Source organism: Scomber scombrus, chromosome 14 (assembly GCF_963691925.1).
Source record: "Scomber scombrus chromosome 14, fScoSco1.1, whole genome shotgun sequence".
Taxonomy (NCBI): Eukaryota; Metazoa; Chordata; class Actinopteri; order Scombriformes; family Scombridae; genus Scomber; species Scomber scombrus.
This window is the reverse complement of record NC_084983.1, coordinates 15799567-15815672: the sequence shown is the minus strand read 5'-3', so window position 1 is coordinate 15815672 and position 16106 is coordinate 15799567. Positions and strand designations below refer to the sequence as shown.

Genomic DNA, 16106 nt, shown 5'->3' with positions numbered 1-16106 from the left:
GGTAGCTTGACTCTGTCCCTCCGTTGCGGGGCAGCTCTCCCGCATCACTCTCTCGGTCACCTGACTGCAGCTGGATCTCTCTCCTCTCTGACGGAGCTACCACACTCAACTGTTTCTGCCAAAGATAACGTGTTGTGTCAGGCTTTTATACAAGCTAATGGACGTTAACATTAGAGCTGACCTGTTAGGTTACGTTACAAGGCTGCGCTGTTTCTTACCTTGCTCTACGTTGACTTTACTAGTTCCAGCTTCACCGTCACCACCTTTTTTTTTTAATATTTGTTTGGAAAATCTGTAAGGCCTCTATTTTCTTCTTCTCTTTTTTTACTTTTCAGAGCACCGGACTTGGGCTGACCGGGCATTTTTAGCTACTGAACTTCAAATGACAACATCAAGATTTGATCAGTGGCTAAACCATTTTTGTGTTGGGGGTGGGGGGGTTCTTGACCACTATTTCAAGAGCAATTTGGAAGAAAACAATTAAAAGCTTTTATTTAACTCAAATATTAAATTTTTTTTCCACAAATAGGCCTATTTTGAAAAATTATTCCATCATTTAATGTGGGCACAGTTCTGCCCACCCCCCTTAACCTGGGCCCGGGACAACAGACCCGTTTGTCCCCCCCTATCGGCGGGCGTGAGTACACTCATCCCTCTTTCAGGTATTGAGAACACCGACGACCAGGAGTCCTCTGATTGTAGACTTTCTCCTGTTATGTTCGTGTTTTAAAGTATGAGGTGTGATTCCAGTTAGCTTCTTTATTTGTCCAGTTAACAACTTACATGTGGCTTCTTGCAGTATACTCTTACTCTACCAATTACCACATACTGTTCATTAACTACTAACCGCTATTGCCGCCTAGTGGACAAACATGTTATAACATCCAATCATAACATCTCCCTGTTATTCAGCTGTCTAAGTCAGACAGTTTGGTTGTGGCTGTCTCACCTGTCCGACTCTGAAAAAGTTAACGAGCAAAGCAGAGTTTCCCTTCAGTCAGGACAGTGGAAACCTGTCGAGAGACAATCATTTGGACTGTCTGCAACCCCTGATGTGTGCGTGAAGGACATACATGTAAGCTTTGACACTTATTTTTGTAAATATTGCTGTCTGAATCGACCTTATTGTTCACATATTCTGCAGAAGGACACACACAAATATTATTGTGTACTAATTATTGTAGGAGAACATCTGCTCTCATCATGATGAGGTGATGAAGATTTCTGCCGTACTGATCAGCAGAGTATCTGTTCTCTCTGCTCTCTGGATGAACATAAAGGCCACAACACAGTCTCAGCTGCAGCAGAAAGGACTGAGAGGCAGAGAGAGCTTGAGGCCAGTCGACAAAACATCCAGCAGAGAATCCAGGACATCCAAAAAGATGTGAAGCTGCTTCAACAGGAGGTTGAGGCCGTAAGTCGCTCTGCTGATAAAGCAGTGGAGGACATTGAGAAGATCTTCACTGAACTGCTCTGTGTCATCCAGAAAAGAAGCTCTGATGTGAAGCAGCAGATCAGATCCCAGCAGGAAACTGAAGTGAGTCGAGTCAAAGAGCTTCAGGAGAAGCTTCAGCAGGAGATCACTGAGCTGAAGAAGAAAGACGCTGAACTGAAGCAACTCTCACACACAGAGGATCACAACCAGTTTCTACACAACTACCCCTCACTGTCACAACTCATTGAACCTACAGACTCATGCAGCATCAATGTCCGTCCTCTGAGATACTTTGAGGATGTGACAGCAGCTGTGTCAGAGCTCAGAGATAAATACAGGACATCCTGACAGAGAAATGGACAGACATCTCACTGACAGTTACTGAAGTTGACATTTTATTGTCACAACCAGAGCCCAAGACCAGAGCTGGATTCTTAAAATATTCATGTGAAGTCACACTGGATCCAAACACAGCAAACACATTGTTGTTATTATCTGAGGGGAACAGAAAAGCAACATGCATGAGTAAAGAACAGTCCTACTCTAGTCACACAGACAGATTCACTTATTGGTGTCAGGTCCTGAGTAGAGAGAGTCTGACTGGATGTTGTTACTGGGAGGTGGAGTTGAGCGGGAAAGGAGTTTATGTAGCAGTTGCATACAAGAATATCAGCAGAGCAGGGAGCTCGAAAGAATATCAATTTGGACAAAATGACAAATCTTGGGGGTTATATTGTGACAATTATGGTTATAAGTTTTGGTTCAACAGAAAATCAACTCCCGTCTCAGGTCCTCAGTCCTCCAGAGTCGGAGTGTACCTGGATCACAGAGCAGCTATTCTGTCCTTCTACAGCGTCTCTGAAACCATGACTCTCCTCCACAGAGTCCAGACCACATTCACTCAGCCTCTCTATGCTGGACTTTGTTTTTATGATTTTGGACTTTGGTTTGTAGGTATTGGAAACACAGCTGAGTTTTGCAAACTCAAATAGACAGAAACCATTTCAGACTTCATGTGTCAGAGTTGTGTTTGTATTTCTTGTTGTTGCTGTTTGTGAACTGCACAGAGATCACCTGTCAATCAAACTGTGATTGTTAACACTGTTTTTTTAATAATCATTTGTTCTTTTGGTGTCTTGAGTTTCTTTAATTGACACTTTTTCATGTGTGTTTTTAACCATTTAGGCTATCTCTATTTTAAGATTATTAATACTGAAGTATTATTGTTACAGCAGCATGTTACAAGTAAGTAAGTATTACTGTAAGTATTACAGTAAAAGTACTGCAGTATTATGAGTGATGTAGTATGCAGTATTACAGTAAAAGTACTGCAGTATTATGAGTGATGTAGTATGCAGTATTACAGTAAAAGTAGTGGTTTGGTCCCTCTGACTGATATATTATTATATATGACATCATTAGATTGTTTATAGTCAAGCATCAGTGTTAGAGCAGCATGTTACTGTTGTAGCTGCTGGAGGTGGAGCTAGTTTACACTACTTTATATACAGTTAGCGAGTTTAGTCCAGTGGTTCCCAACCTAGGGGTGGGGCCCCTCCAAAGGGTCAGCAGATAAATGTGAGGGGTGGTGAGATGATTAATGGGAGAGGAAAGAAGAAAAAACAAAGTTCTGATACACAAATCTGTTTTCAGTTTTTTTACTTTTTTCTCTAATCTTTGATTTTTAGTGAAATATTGGATCATTTGAATATTTATTGAAATGAAACCATGTGAGAGGTTTAGAGAGAAAAATCACTATTTGTTGGAGCTGTTAACAATGGAGCCCCGACTACACACTGCTTTTTGCAAGACATCAATAGACAGAAAGGTTGGGAACCACTGGTTTCATCTTTAACAATGTGTTGTATTTTAAAAGCTTGTTATATTATCCATTGTGTCAAATCTTCATCTCTGAAGTCACTAAAGCTGTTAAACAAATGTAATGGTTTATAGAAAGTACAATATTTCACTCTTTGAAATCACTGAAATGTAGTGAAGTGGAAGCATAAAATAGCATCAAATGGAAAGTAAGAGTACTAGTTACTTTTTTACAGTAGTGTTCTTTGATGCAGAGAAATCATCTGACATGCCAGACTGTACAGACAGGGACCTCTGATTAACTTACACAGATGGATCAAAATGTTTTTCATAATAAATATCACAGCTCTGCAATACCTCACGAGTCCTCACTTTATTTTCAATCTTGATACTGATTTGTAAATAGTACATTGGCTGTGAGGTGCAGAGTGTACAATAAAGACAGTGTTTCCATCTCTCCAGACTAGATGTGAAATTTACCAAACAAGCACACTTAAAGTATAAATTAACTGAAATAACATAGACCAAGAGAATATAAAAATCTGTTTATTAGTAGAAAAAAAAAGTATAACTGCAGCTGCTTTACTTTTGGCAATACAAGGCAAAGAAATCCATGGTCTTTATAGTGTATGTGGTAGATAACCACACAATGGAAATGGTAACACCACTATAGGCAACATAAATAGAATACAACTTTGTGATGTTTTTGACACAGACCAATGAGACACTGGATCTTTAATAGCACATCTGATGTATTTAGTAAAATATCAAATATATTAAAATATAAAAAATAATAACCAAGTAACCAGACCAAAACAGTTGAGGGACAGTAAATAGCAGCCATACCGGTGCATTGTTTGTGTTTAAAAAGTTGACATCATGTACAAGTGCAGTAACATATCAGCAGTAATTTCACATAACAGCAATAAGAATTAAAAACATTATCAATTCAAAATGCCACAAACAATGCACTAAGCTGAGAAAAAAATCAACTTTGTGTTTCAGTACTTCTGTCAGTATACTTCTGTAACAACGGAAAAGTTATAACAATTCTCCTAAAAAAAAATGTACCTTTGTGCTCTCTGACCTATGATGGAAATAAAGTAATCTCTGCACCCAGACACACTTCTGAGTGTTGCAGTATAGAGATATTTAGCTGCCTGTCTAACAATAGAAAGGCCTCCTTCTCTAGTCAAAGTGCAGCAACAGCCGTGAGCGTCTCAGGTCTCTGAGTGTCTTTATCCGCTGGCAGTAGATGGTCTGAGGAGCTCTCAGCCGTGTGATTGGCAAATTGTTCAGCTGGGTCGTCCTCACTGGAGCGGGACTCCGGCAGAGCAGAGTATGTGGGAACGGCGTTGAACAAGATAAAACCCACGGTGATGACGACAAACGAGATGATGTACAGAGCGGAAAACTGTTGACAAGATGCAAAATAAAAGATGAAATTCTGTTCCTGGACATCTAAGTGGTTGACTGTGTTTATTTAGGATGTACTGCTTTTAACTCCTGTCCAGGTTTCCTGCAATAATCTACCTGTGACAGTTATAATGCTGCAATCTGGCTTAAATTATCTGCTCTAAACACATCGGAAAGGACAGTAATGCATTCTATAATTATTCATCCATTACCAGCTTTTCAGAAAAAAGCCACTAATGAATTTTCCACAACAGTAGCTTTAAAACTATCAATTATATCACTTCCTGCTACCGAAAATGAAATGAAAATCATGTTGCTGTCAGACAAAAACAGAGCAGGATAATCTTGTTTCTTCATCATGCAATTATCAAACTGTTTCAAGGCATCAAAAGGTTTTGAAACCAGTTAAAACAAAAGAAGTACCAAACAGACCCAGGTGGGGTCAGTGTGATGCTTTTTAAAAGATACTCACTGTATAGTGGAAGAGGAAGATGCCACAGAAGAGGCTGAACAGGTCGGCTGTGAGTAGAGAGAGGTTGACTGCAGTAGCGCTGGTTATCTTCACCACGACAGGCATGAAGCTGTACAGTGTGTACATACACAGGGCATAGACTGCAAACAGCATGTCTGCAGAGCACAATGGAGTGATAATTCAACATATGATACTTCAAAGCAATATGGTGTGATCACGCTGCATCAAATACTCATTTATTAATAATTGAACAATACAGAAAGGGTTAGGGTGGGTTAGGGTTACTTACAGATGTGAATGTCCCACTGTATTTCCCGCACAGCAGGAATTTCCAGCACAGCTCTGCAATGCCAAGCGACACAACGTTAAGAGGGTGAGAAAAACACATTTCACAGTTTTCACACTTACACGTTACAGCTACAGCTCAGTCCGAATGCAGAAAGTGGTTTTATTTATCTCAAGTATTGAATATCCGGTTTTGTTGTCTGTCCCTGAAGAGCAAAGAACAAGGACGTCATTGTATACTCACTAATTTGCTTTGACTAATCATAAAGAAACATTTTATTGTAATTTATTGTAAGAGATATAGATGTCTCCAGACTAATGCAGCCCAAAGATGCCTTCAGGCAATGAAGATCTAAAGCCTCAGAGTCTTATCACACAGTCAAAGCAAATAATGCTTTAAAGTCTTAAAAATGTAAACCTGCAATAAATTTTTGGCCACTTGGGGGCATCAGAAACACATTCATCTAACATGTTAGCATTAATTTAGAGTCAAGTTTGTGTCCACCAGATGAATGAAAGTATATTTATACTGTAAATATGTATATTTACTCTGTTGCACTTTGAGCAGGCAATCTTTATGAAAAAACTTTTTATATTGTTAAAATGCAATGATGTCAAAGATACCTGCTAAATTAAATAGTTTTACTTAATCGATTACAGTATTAAAAGTACTTCTCTCCTAAAACACAAGACTATTATGAAAGTTCAATCCAGAGAGAAGCTCAAAATCATGTGCATGAAAGTACCTGAAGCAACATTAGCTGCCTTTAATGGATCTGACATGTGTTGATAAAATTACTTTGTTAATTGATCATGGCCTTCTTTTTCATACATAATGATATAATTATTACCATTTTTTAAACTCCTACTTTACAGTACTTCTTCCTGTTTTTCTTGCTTTCTGATTCTCTTTAAGCCATGTGGCCACATTGGTCCATTTTTGTTTCAGGGGTCACAGATGCAACAAAATTATAGGGAAACAACCGAAAAGTAGAACAAAGGAGGGATTTAATCAATAACTTACAGCTGTATGCCGCTGATAAGTGTCCCAAAGAGGCCCATCATGCCCAAGAATTCGACTCGGCTCAAGTTCTTTACGGTGTACTCCTGGCACACGTTGGATACAGCGTAGAGGACGGCACTGATCAGGACCAGCCCGTCGCCCAGCAACACATCACTGGCTGCAAACAGAAAAAGAGGAACAATTGTTAAATGTGCAATTATGGGCAATTATCAGTAATAAACAAAAAAACTCGCTGTCTCAGGTAAGTGATTAGTGCCGACCCAAGAAAACGGACACATTTCAGAGATGATGGTTGTTTAGTTGATTTGTATCACCAGCAGCTGTTTGTCATCATTAAAGAAGTGATATACACTTATCTGTGAGTGCTGACTAATTTGGTATTTTTGCAATTATCAGAATTAAATATTTAATATAGTAATTTCTAAGCAAAAAGCACACAGCAGCATAAAGTTATAAAAAATATTAAATATTTAATAGGGACAATCGTGGTTTATTACTAATTCATCTGAGTTTTGCCATTATTTCTATGAGTTATAATAACTTTATAGTTATTTTATGGTCATTTTGTGCTACAATAGCAGCTTTTTATATTTTCTTTAATTGCTACTTAATAACTACTACTCAACAATCTAACTCAATCCAGTACAACAGCTCTGCTATAAATTCTACTTTTTTGAGGCTTATACATTTTCAGTTTTTGTTAACATTGTCAAAAAGGTGATAATTCTACTTTATGTTTATTACTGAGGTCACACTAAGTGATGGTGGTGTACTTGGGTGCATTATGGTGTTCCTAATATTTTGAAAAATACTAGGAACACCATTCAATATAATGCACCCTAATACACCACCATCACCCACTATGACCTCAATAGTACAAAACATAAATGATGGAAAAGTGTCCTTACAGGATCCCTGCTCTCTTCCAGCCATGATGTCAGCTCCCACCATGGCCCCTACCCCCAACAAACACAACATCACAGCTACAAAGTGGACCATCTTGTAGCGGGTCTTAAGGAAAAACCAGGACAGCAGCATCAGCACTGGGATCACAAAGCAGTCCAGCAGCTGAAACACATAATAACGTCATGTAAATCAGGTCAGGAAGAGAGAAAAAAGTACTGAGGTGACGTTTATAAATAGATAAATAGACTTGCATTTAGGCACCAACATCACTTTAATCAATTCAAAGTGGGAGTTTAATCTTTATCATTGACTGTATATAAAGATGGACGTCATGACATCTGGATCGCCCCCTGGTGGCTGGCTGCAGTATAGATCCTCATGTTAGTGGATGGGACATGAACCAAACTAAAAGGTCGTTCTTATCATGCTGATGTTTGTCCTAATGCTAATTTTTCTGATAAGTTTGTTTTTAATTAGTTATTTGGTAAAATAGAGAAAAAAAGAGGGTTTGGCATCTTGATTGACAGCTGTGACAGCCGCTCTCAAACCTATTTTGATTGATTGATTTTTTTAAATTAACTTACAGATGGTGATTAATGATTCACGTCAATGATCTTTTATCCACACCACTATCAAACATCTGCTCAGATTTGTAATCATGTTTACTTTCATCAGATAGTTCCTGACTTACATCAAAATTGTGCGTCATGAGACTATTTTATTTAGGCGACTTTCTTTTACGGCTTCTTGACAAAAGGAGTAAAAAAAAGTAAATGGGCATGGTGGCAGTTTTATTCAAGTGTTAATGTATGTTTTATAATGTTAATATAATGTTACTAATGTTAACATGTCTTAAAGTAAAGCAGCAGCTCATCAGCATCAAACCTTAAATACCATATTGGCACTTTTGATCAAAGTGTTTAAACAATAGCCAGATCTCTTTCTGTCAAACTTATCCATCAGTTTCCCCTGATGGAAGGAGACAAATATTTTCCTATGTTAACATTAAAAATCAGCTGACTACTTGATATTTGATTGGGCCATTTTGGAAATTGAACTTTTCTTTGTGGACATCATTATATTGATTTTAACCACAACCACAGTATCAAACGCTCCCATAACAAGGTCTCAAGTCGACGGTTTTCTCTTACCTGTATACTTGTCAGGGTGGTATACTGGTAGGCTTTCACAACTGTGTAGTTTGCCTCCACATCAGCCAGACCCATCATCAAATATTTCCACCAATTGGTTTTTAAAATGTGTAAGATGTTTCTATCACCTGAAGAAACAGATAAGGCTCACGTCATTTCATTTCATCTTTATCTTGGTCTATCCATAAGAGTTAAAAAGTCAGATTTCACATTAAAGCAAGTTTTTAAAAGCTTTTTATCTGATAATGTCTTAATGGTCTGTGCTTTTTCGACTCAGAAACAACTGCAGAGATAAAAGAGCAGAATATTTCCAATAATTCACTACATTTTGCACTTTAAACACTCTTTATTTTTGGATTCTTTTCTTATCTAATCTGATGTTTTGCAAGACAAAATTTGCTGGTCAAACTTACAAATAGGTGCTATTTACATCCCGTGGACAGCAGAGACACTTTACCATTCACACCTGTCTCTATTATGTGACTCGAGCCTACTGCGTACGTCACAAAGGGCGCGGCTAACAGTTATTACATCAGTCAGACAATCTCCAGATCTGTTTTTAGCGTCGGCTAACGAGCTAAGATCTAATACAAATATTTAAAGCTCTAATATACATGTACGAGCTATCTTAATTGTTATGTCCTTCCTGGGGACACATCAGGACACATAAGAGCTTACACCACAAAAGATATGAGGTCAAAATTATCCCAGAACTTTTGCAACGATAATCGGATAACAATGCATCTCAGAGGTGGTTTACACTTGTATTGTGATCACCTGAGATGCTCTTTAATGCCAGGTGTAAACAGGGCCGTAATCTCCTGCTATCTTTCATAGGACACATGGAAAAGCTGGTGTAGGCGAACTGGGTGCTAATATATCTACCACAGATTTAATGTGGAAAGATAATGATATTTATGAGTCCTAGCCGGATCTGCCAAAGTTTTCATTGCAATTATTGTGGCTCAGAAAGGCTCATTTGCAGCAGCATTTCTGACAAATACAGCTGAATTGTACGGTTTGTCTCTCGGGAAAGGTTTTTATCTCAAGACTGCCTCGTGAGTGGGCAATGCTATCAGAAAGTGTTATATAATAGAAACAGCTTAGCTGGAAAATCTTGATCAAAGCATCATGTAGCCTGGAGGGCAAACGCTGCCTGACAAGACAAGCTCACTGTTCTTCACTCTACATATAATTTGTATTTAAATGTGTTTTAATTCTTCTGACTTCAAGACAGAATTCCTGGAGAAACTGATTAACCATAAATTTGCAAATTAAGCACAAAGAAAACCATCAATTCATCACCAGTTTTGTAAAATAATTTAAGTAGTGGGACCTTTGCGGGTGCAGAGGATGGTCGTGTAGAAGAGCAGCAGCAGCGCGTAGTTGAGGAAGCTCTGCAGCATGGGTGTCTGCACCCCGACGCCGACCAGGTACTGGCAGCTCACTGCGGTCCCACAGATCAGCAGGGACAGGATCTGGCCCATGGCGATGGTCTTCAGCAGACGCCTGGAGGGTCAGCAAGAGCATTATGTTTAACCACTAAGTGCTGGACAATGTAAAAGCTCCACTGTCCCAGAATCATGAAGCTTGAGGGCGAAGATCTCGATTTCCCAGTTCCTCCACATTCCAGTGTTTGCTATGATTATGAGCTCTGTGTAATCTCCCTAATAAACATATATTTCAGATGTTTGACCAAATCTAATTAAAAACAATGCTGGATGGATTACAGTCAACATTTTTCTCACATGCTCATACAGAAAGTATCTGCTGCTTCCTGGAAGCAGCAGCGTGGGACAAAGTTCCTCTTCCCTCATGTCACGGTTAAGGATTTAAAAACAAATGACACGCAGAGACATTTGAATATGAACTTATCAGGAAGTTGAACTTGTCCGAGTTGATTAAAATAACTTATTTTCACAGGCCAGAGGAGAGCTGCTGGTTTAGGCAGTACAGTCTATGTCAGGGGTGTCAAACATATGGCACATGGGCAAGAACCGACCCACCAAGGGGTCCAATCCGGCCCACTTGATAACTTTTCTAAGTGTGAAAATTGCAGAAAATAATTCAAGTTTTTCAATAAAATACTTTCAATAAGTATTTTACAATAAAATACCAACTTGAGATTATTGTCCTTCAAATCTGAATCACATTGTAAGTCAAATTGTTTCCTCAATGGGTTTGGACACATTTTATCAGCATCTCTTACCAAAGTAGGCCTAGATGGTTTATTATAGTAAAGTTATAATACGTATTATATAATATTTATAGGTTATTGTGTAATAGTTTTACTGGCCCGGCCCACTTGAGATCAAACAGGGCTGTATGTGGCCCCTGAACTATGAGTTTGACACCTCTGGTCTATATGTTCTTTCATGGTTAGTATTTACATTATTTAGGTTGCTTTGACTCTTGAAAGATAAATATTGTACAATGTACATGATATTTATAGAGCAGAACAGAAGTAATGCAGTAAGTGTGATATTAGAGCTGCAACAGGTAGTAATACTTGTAAATACAGGGACGGGAGCTGCAAATTAGTTTCAGCTAGATGCCCCTATATACGCTCTACATTACATCTGTTGCATTACTGATCGGTATGTAATAATCTGTTTGGTTCTTGTTAATAAAGAAATAAAATAAACTGAGGATCAATCTGCAAATAAAGAAATAAAATAAACTGAGGATCAATCTGCAACTAATTTGATAATCAATTAACAGTTCCAGTTTCATTTTTTATGCAAAAATGTCAAATATTCTCTGGTTTTTAAGCGTCTCAAATGTGAAATTTGTTACATTTCTTTGTCATATATGACAGTAAACTGCATATTAATGCAGCAAAATAAGCAAATTAAAGATATTGTAGAAACGTTCACTATTTTTTAACATTTTGCAGGCTATTAATACACTTTTCCCTCATTTAATCATATTAATTGAGAAAAAAAAGAAGCTTGAAAATCCAAGGAGGCCAATTGTTTCTTAAATGCTTATTATTATCTTATCTGCCACCATCACCCCAAAAAAAGGTAACATTATCTCTGCTCAAAATAGCCCTTATTATTCAGCGATAATGTGACAGCTGGATCTTTGCTCACCATGTGAAGACGTCCCCCAAGTTGTAACTGTACAGTCCGCAGGTAACCCTGCATTTCCCACACAACCTGTCCTCCTCGCGCCTTTCCATCTCTTTGAGTGGCTAAACCTAAAAAAATAAAATAAAATTTAAAAAAAAGAAAGAAAGATGAAAACCTTGAAAGAAAGAAGAATTAGTGTCTTTCATGCTCACGGTCTTCATCAGACTACCCGAGCAGAACACAGCAGCAAATCTCTGCAGGAATGTGATGTGCGTCATTGGGCTTCATAATTCTCACTCCAATTATTAAACAGGATACACTTAAGACAGTTAAGCTGTTGATAACAAAATACAGCATAAATCTACCTAATATCTACCTATTTCCTTTTTTACTTTCTAGACTCTACACACTTACAAAGTGAGATCTCAAACCAACTGGCTCGTCCTTGTGGTGAATTCAACATTGACTACAGCTACAGCAGGGATGACAGAAGATTTTAATAATAGAAAACACGATAAATTGATTATTGTGAATTTATATTATTGGAATAAATCAGCAAAAAAAAGCAGCCTAGCTTTGTTATGTACAGTCCTATATAGATTCCCTCCATTTATTAATTTATTTTACCATTAACTGCATCTTTCCAGTCAATAAATGTAAAAAAAAAAACCCTTTCCTATCTGTGATGCAATACAAATATATTTGCTTCTTGACAAAATGTAATGTGCTATTTTTAAGAGTTTTAAGCATATTATGATGATTATAGAGATAATATTGTAATTCATGAAATTTTCATATGGTTACAGCACTCGTTAAGTTCTGGTTCAGGGTTTGAGGGAAATGTTAAGGGGAAACTTAAGGGAAGCATAAATAATGATATTTAGGAGCTGACTGTATATTTTTTCCACCACTTACACTTATAATAGATTGTTAGACATCTTAACCTCAACACTGTTCAAACCCACTTTTAGATTTGTGAAACCTTAATTTTGCTTAATTTGCAAACATCAGGGGGAAAAAAAGGGAAAAAAGGGGTGATTGTTTTCTCCCCTCACATCCGGACCACATTAGACCAAATCTGTTAATCTAATCCAGATTTGATAGGGCTAAGTGTATTTTGTTGTTTATGACCTGGATCTGGTTTAATATGGTCAGGATGGAGAAAAATCTCTCTCTCTTTTTTTTTTTAAAGGTTTAAGAGGTCTTTGTTAATGAGTGTCTGGAGTCTCCATGATAATCTAATCCAGATTTAAGTAGTGTTTTTTATCCGGATGTGGAGAAATAGCAGCGAAACCTCCTTTTTTCCTCTTTTCAAAAGTAAAATTAACATTTCACTGATATAAATGTGAGTTTAAACAGTGTTAAAATGTTTGCTACTAAGTCTTATGTTAAATTTATAAGTGCAAGTGGTGTGAAAATGAAAAATCAGTTGCTAAATATCATTACCCTCTAAAGTGGAAGTACATATGTTTTAAGTGCTTTGGGGGTGCTATTTCCGGGTCCAGTAACATAATTCAGTATTTCTTCACATCTAAACATCATGATAAATCTATAGCCTGTTCACGTTACCCTTTTCAGCGTTGTGCACTCACTCCCACATTGTGATGAATCATATTTAAAGAGTGAGTTTACATTAGAGGCGTGGGCGCTTTTACATGTAAATGGATCGATGTGAAGAATGAGGAACTGTGCTGATGAGCTACGCTTCATGCCCGAATGAAAAAGCAACCTCTAATGCCTCATTCTATGGTTTTAAATCATTTAAAGCTGGCATGAATGCATGGGAAATGTCCACAGAAATATAAAGATGTCATATTTTTGGTGCAGTTTGGAGCACAGTGTCATTATTCATCCTCTCTGATAGTAAATTAAACCTTACCTGTGCGCATATGCCTCCTGCTTCAGTCATGACAGATGTTGAGGATGAGTTGAGGATGTAGTCCAGCTGTTGTGACCCTTCATATCTATCTTTCAAAAAAACAAAAAAACACCTAATTGCCGTCCACGCGGAGCTACAAGCAGTCAATCTAGCCTCGTGCTGCTACGTAGATACGCCCTCTGCGCTCTGATTGGTTAAAGGGGAAATGATGAGTGACGTCAGCGCCGTGCAGTCAAACTTGGTGCTGATGATACATTTTTTTTAAAAAAGGGGGGATTTATTAATCAATATATAATAATGTAAACAGTTTTATTGTTTAAGAAGGTGCTAAACAAAGTTGCAGAGGGAAATATTTAACTTTTTACTTTCTACTACATTTTGTTTAACAGCTTTAGTGACTTCAGAGATGAAGATTTGACACAAGCTTTTAAAATACAACACATTGTTAAAGATGAAACCAGTCTTACAAAAAGCAGTGTTTAGTCTGGCTCACATTTCAGATGTCTATGAGTTGTTAACAACTCCAACAAATAGTGATTTTTTTTTTCCTTCTAAACTTCTCACATGGTTTCATTTCAATAAATGTTCAAATGATCCAATATTTCACTAAAAATCAAAGATTAGAGAAAAAGTAAAAAAACTGAAAACAGATTTGTGTCTCAGAACTTTGTTTTTTCTTCTTTCCTCACCCATCAATCATCTCGCCACCCCTCACATTTATCTGCTGACCCTTTGGAGGGGTCCCACCCCTAGGTTGGGAACCATTGGACTAAACTAGCTAGCAGGTATATAAAGTAGTGTAAACTAGCTCCACCTCCAGCAGCTACAACAGTAACATGCTGCTCTAACACTGATGCTTCACTATTAATAATCTAATGATGTCATATATAATAATATATCAGTCAGAGGGACCAAACCACTACTTTTACTGTAATACTGCATACTACATCACTCATAATACTGCAGTATTTTTACTGTAATACTGCATACTACATCACTCATAATACTGCAGTACTTTTACTGCAATACTGCATACTACATCACTCATAATACTGCAGTACTTTTACTGTAATACTGCATACTACATCACTCATAATACTGCAGTACTTTTACTGTAGTACTTTAACTACATCAAGCTCATAACACTGCAGTACTTTTACTTATGTAGGATTTTTTGAAACCTTTACTGAATCTAGCTTTTCATTTGTTCACCTTCACATTTCAACCTTCAGTGTGGTATCTCTGTCTTCTGTGGACCAAATGCACTTGTTATCTTGGTATGAAGGTTAAAAATCTTCCTGCTGGTGTGGGAAAGCATTTGACCGAGATTGTCTGACAGAGAAAGAATGATAACAAACACAATATACCGATAGTAGGAAACAGTATCTGTCCTTGACTCTGTATAAATATTGTTTTATTGGCTCCAGCTTCACTCCAATATCTGTAACTAACTCTGTCTAACATGTTACCCCGACAGTGTGGAAAGTTAAGGTCAAAATATATTTCTAAAGGCTGTGATTGTATTCTAAATTCTTCTTTTTATGAAGCTTGTATATTTTTGGGTTTTTATTAACATTGTCAGAAAGCTGATGGTGATTACTGAGGTTGTCACATACTGTTCATATTCTGACTCATAATTAGTCTCTACACCAATTTACATTCATAAATTCGCTGTCAGTCATTAATGAATGTTTAATTAATCCCTAATGTAGAGTATATTATATTTATTTATGTGGGAAAAAATACATTCACAATCACTATATGGACATTTGCATATACAAAAATGTGTCACAGCTGCACAAAAATGTTACAAAATGACATGTTTTATTTTCATTTTTGTATACTGTGGGTCACATTAGGATAAAGTCCGGCTATAATAAATATGTGTAGTGTGTTTTTAAAACTCTCAAATGTAAAAAATGGGTTAAAATTTGACCCTGATTTCTAATTGATGACGTGATTCATATTCTGGCTCATAATAACTCTTAATGAATGTTTGATTAATACTTAATGTAGAAAGTATTCTATTTATTTATCGGGAAAAAAGACATTCACAATCACTATTTGGACATTTGCATATACAAAAATGTGTCACAGCTGCACAAAAATGTTACAAAATGACGTGTTTTATTTTCATTTTTGTATACTGTGGGTCACATTAGGATAAAGTCCGGCTATAATAAATATGTGTAGTGTGTTTTTACAACTCTCAAATGTAAAAAATGGGTTAAAATCTGACCCTGATTTCTAATTGATGACGTGATTCATATTCTGGCTCATAGTAACTCTTAATGAATGTTTGATTAATACTTAATGTAGAAAGTATTCTATTTATGTATCGGGAAAAAAGACATTCACAATCACTATTTGGACATTTGCATTTACAAAAATGTGTCTCAGCTGCACAAAAATGTTATAAAATGAGTTTTAACTTGTTTTATTTTCATTTTTGTATACTGTGGGTCACACTAGGATAAAGTCCAGCTATAATAAATATGTACAGTGTGTTTTTAAAACTCTCAAATGTAAAAAAAAAATGGTCAAAATTGTTTTTACATTTGCATACACACTCACACCAGTCACACATACTCACACACGCCACCACCAGTTCTCGCGAGATTTCCCGTGAGGATAAGTTGAGGGAAC

General features: G+C 37.0%; 2 protein-coding genes across 2 annotated transcripts; one reads left to right on the top strand and one right to left on the bottom strand.

Annotated features, from left to right (window-relative positions):
• Positions 1-733: 733 nt before the first annotated feature.
• On the top strand, positions 734-2439 carry LOC133993525 (tripartite motif-containing protein 16-like). Its single transcript, XM_062432514.1, has 3 exons — positions 734-738; positions 913-1075; positions 1774-2439. Exons 1-3 carry the CDS (start codon positions 734-736, stop codon positions 2425-2427), a joined length of 822 nt encoding a protein of 273 aa, XP_062288498.1. The 3' UTR covers positions 2428-2439.
• Positions 2440-4434: 1995 nt separating this feature from the next.
• On the bottom strand, positions 4435-11691 carry slc35f2 (solute carrier family 35 member F2). The gene is made up of 8 exons (XM_062432700.1): positions 11603-11691; positions 9844-10016; positions 8508-8635; positions 7359-7518; positions 6451-6607; positions 5431-5483; positions 5142-5296; positions 4435-4667 (listed from the first exon to the last, which is right to left on the bottom strand). The coding sequence occupies exons 1-8, from the start codon at positions 11689-11691 to the stop codon at positions 4446-4448; spliced, it is 1137 nt and encodes a 378-aa protein (XP_062288684.1). The 3' UTR covers positions 4435-4445.
• Between the last annotated feature and the right edge of the window lie 4415 nt (positions 11692-16106).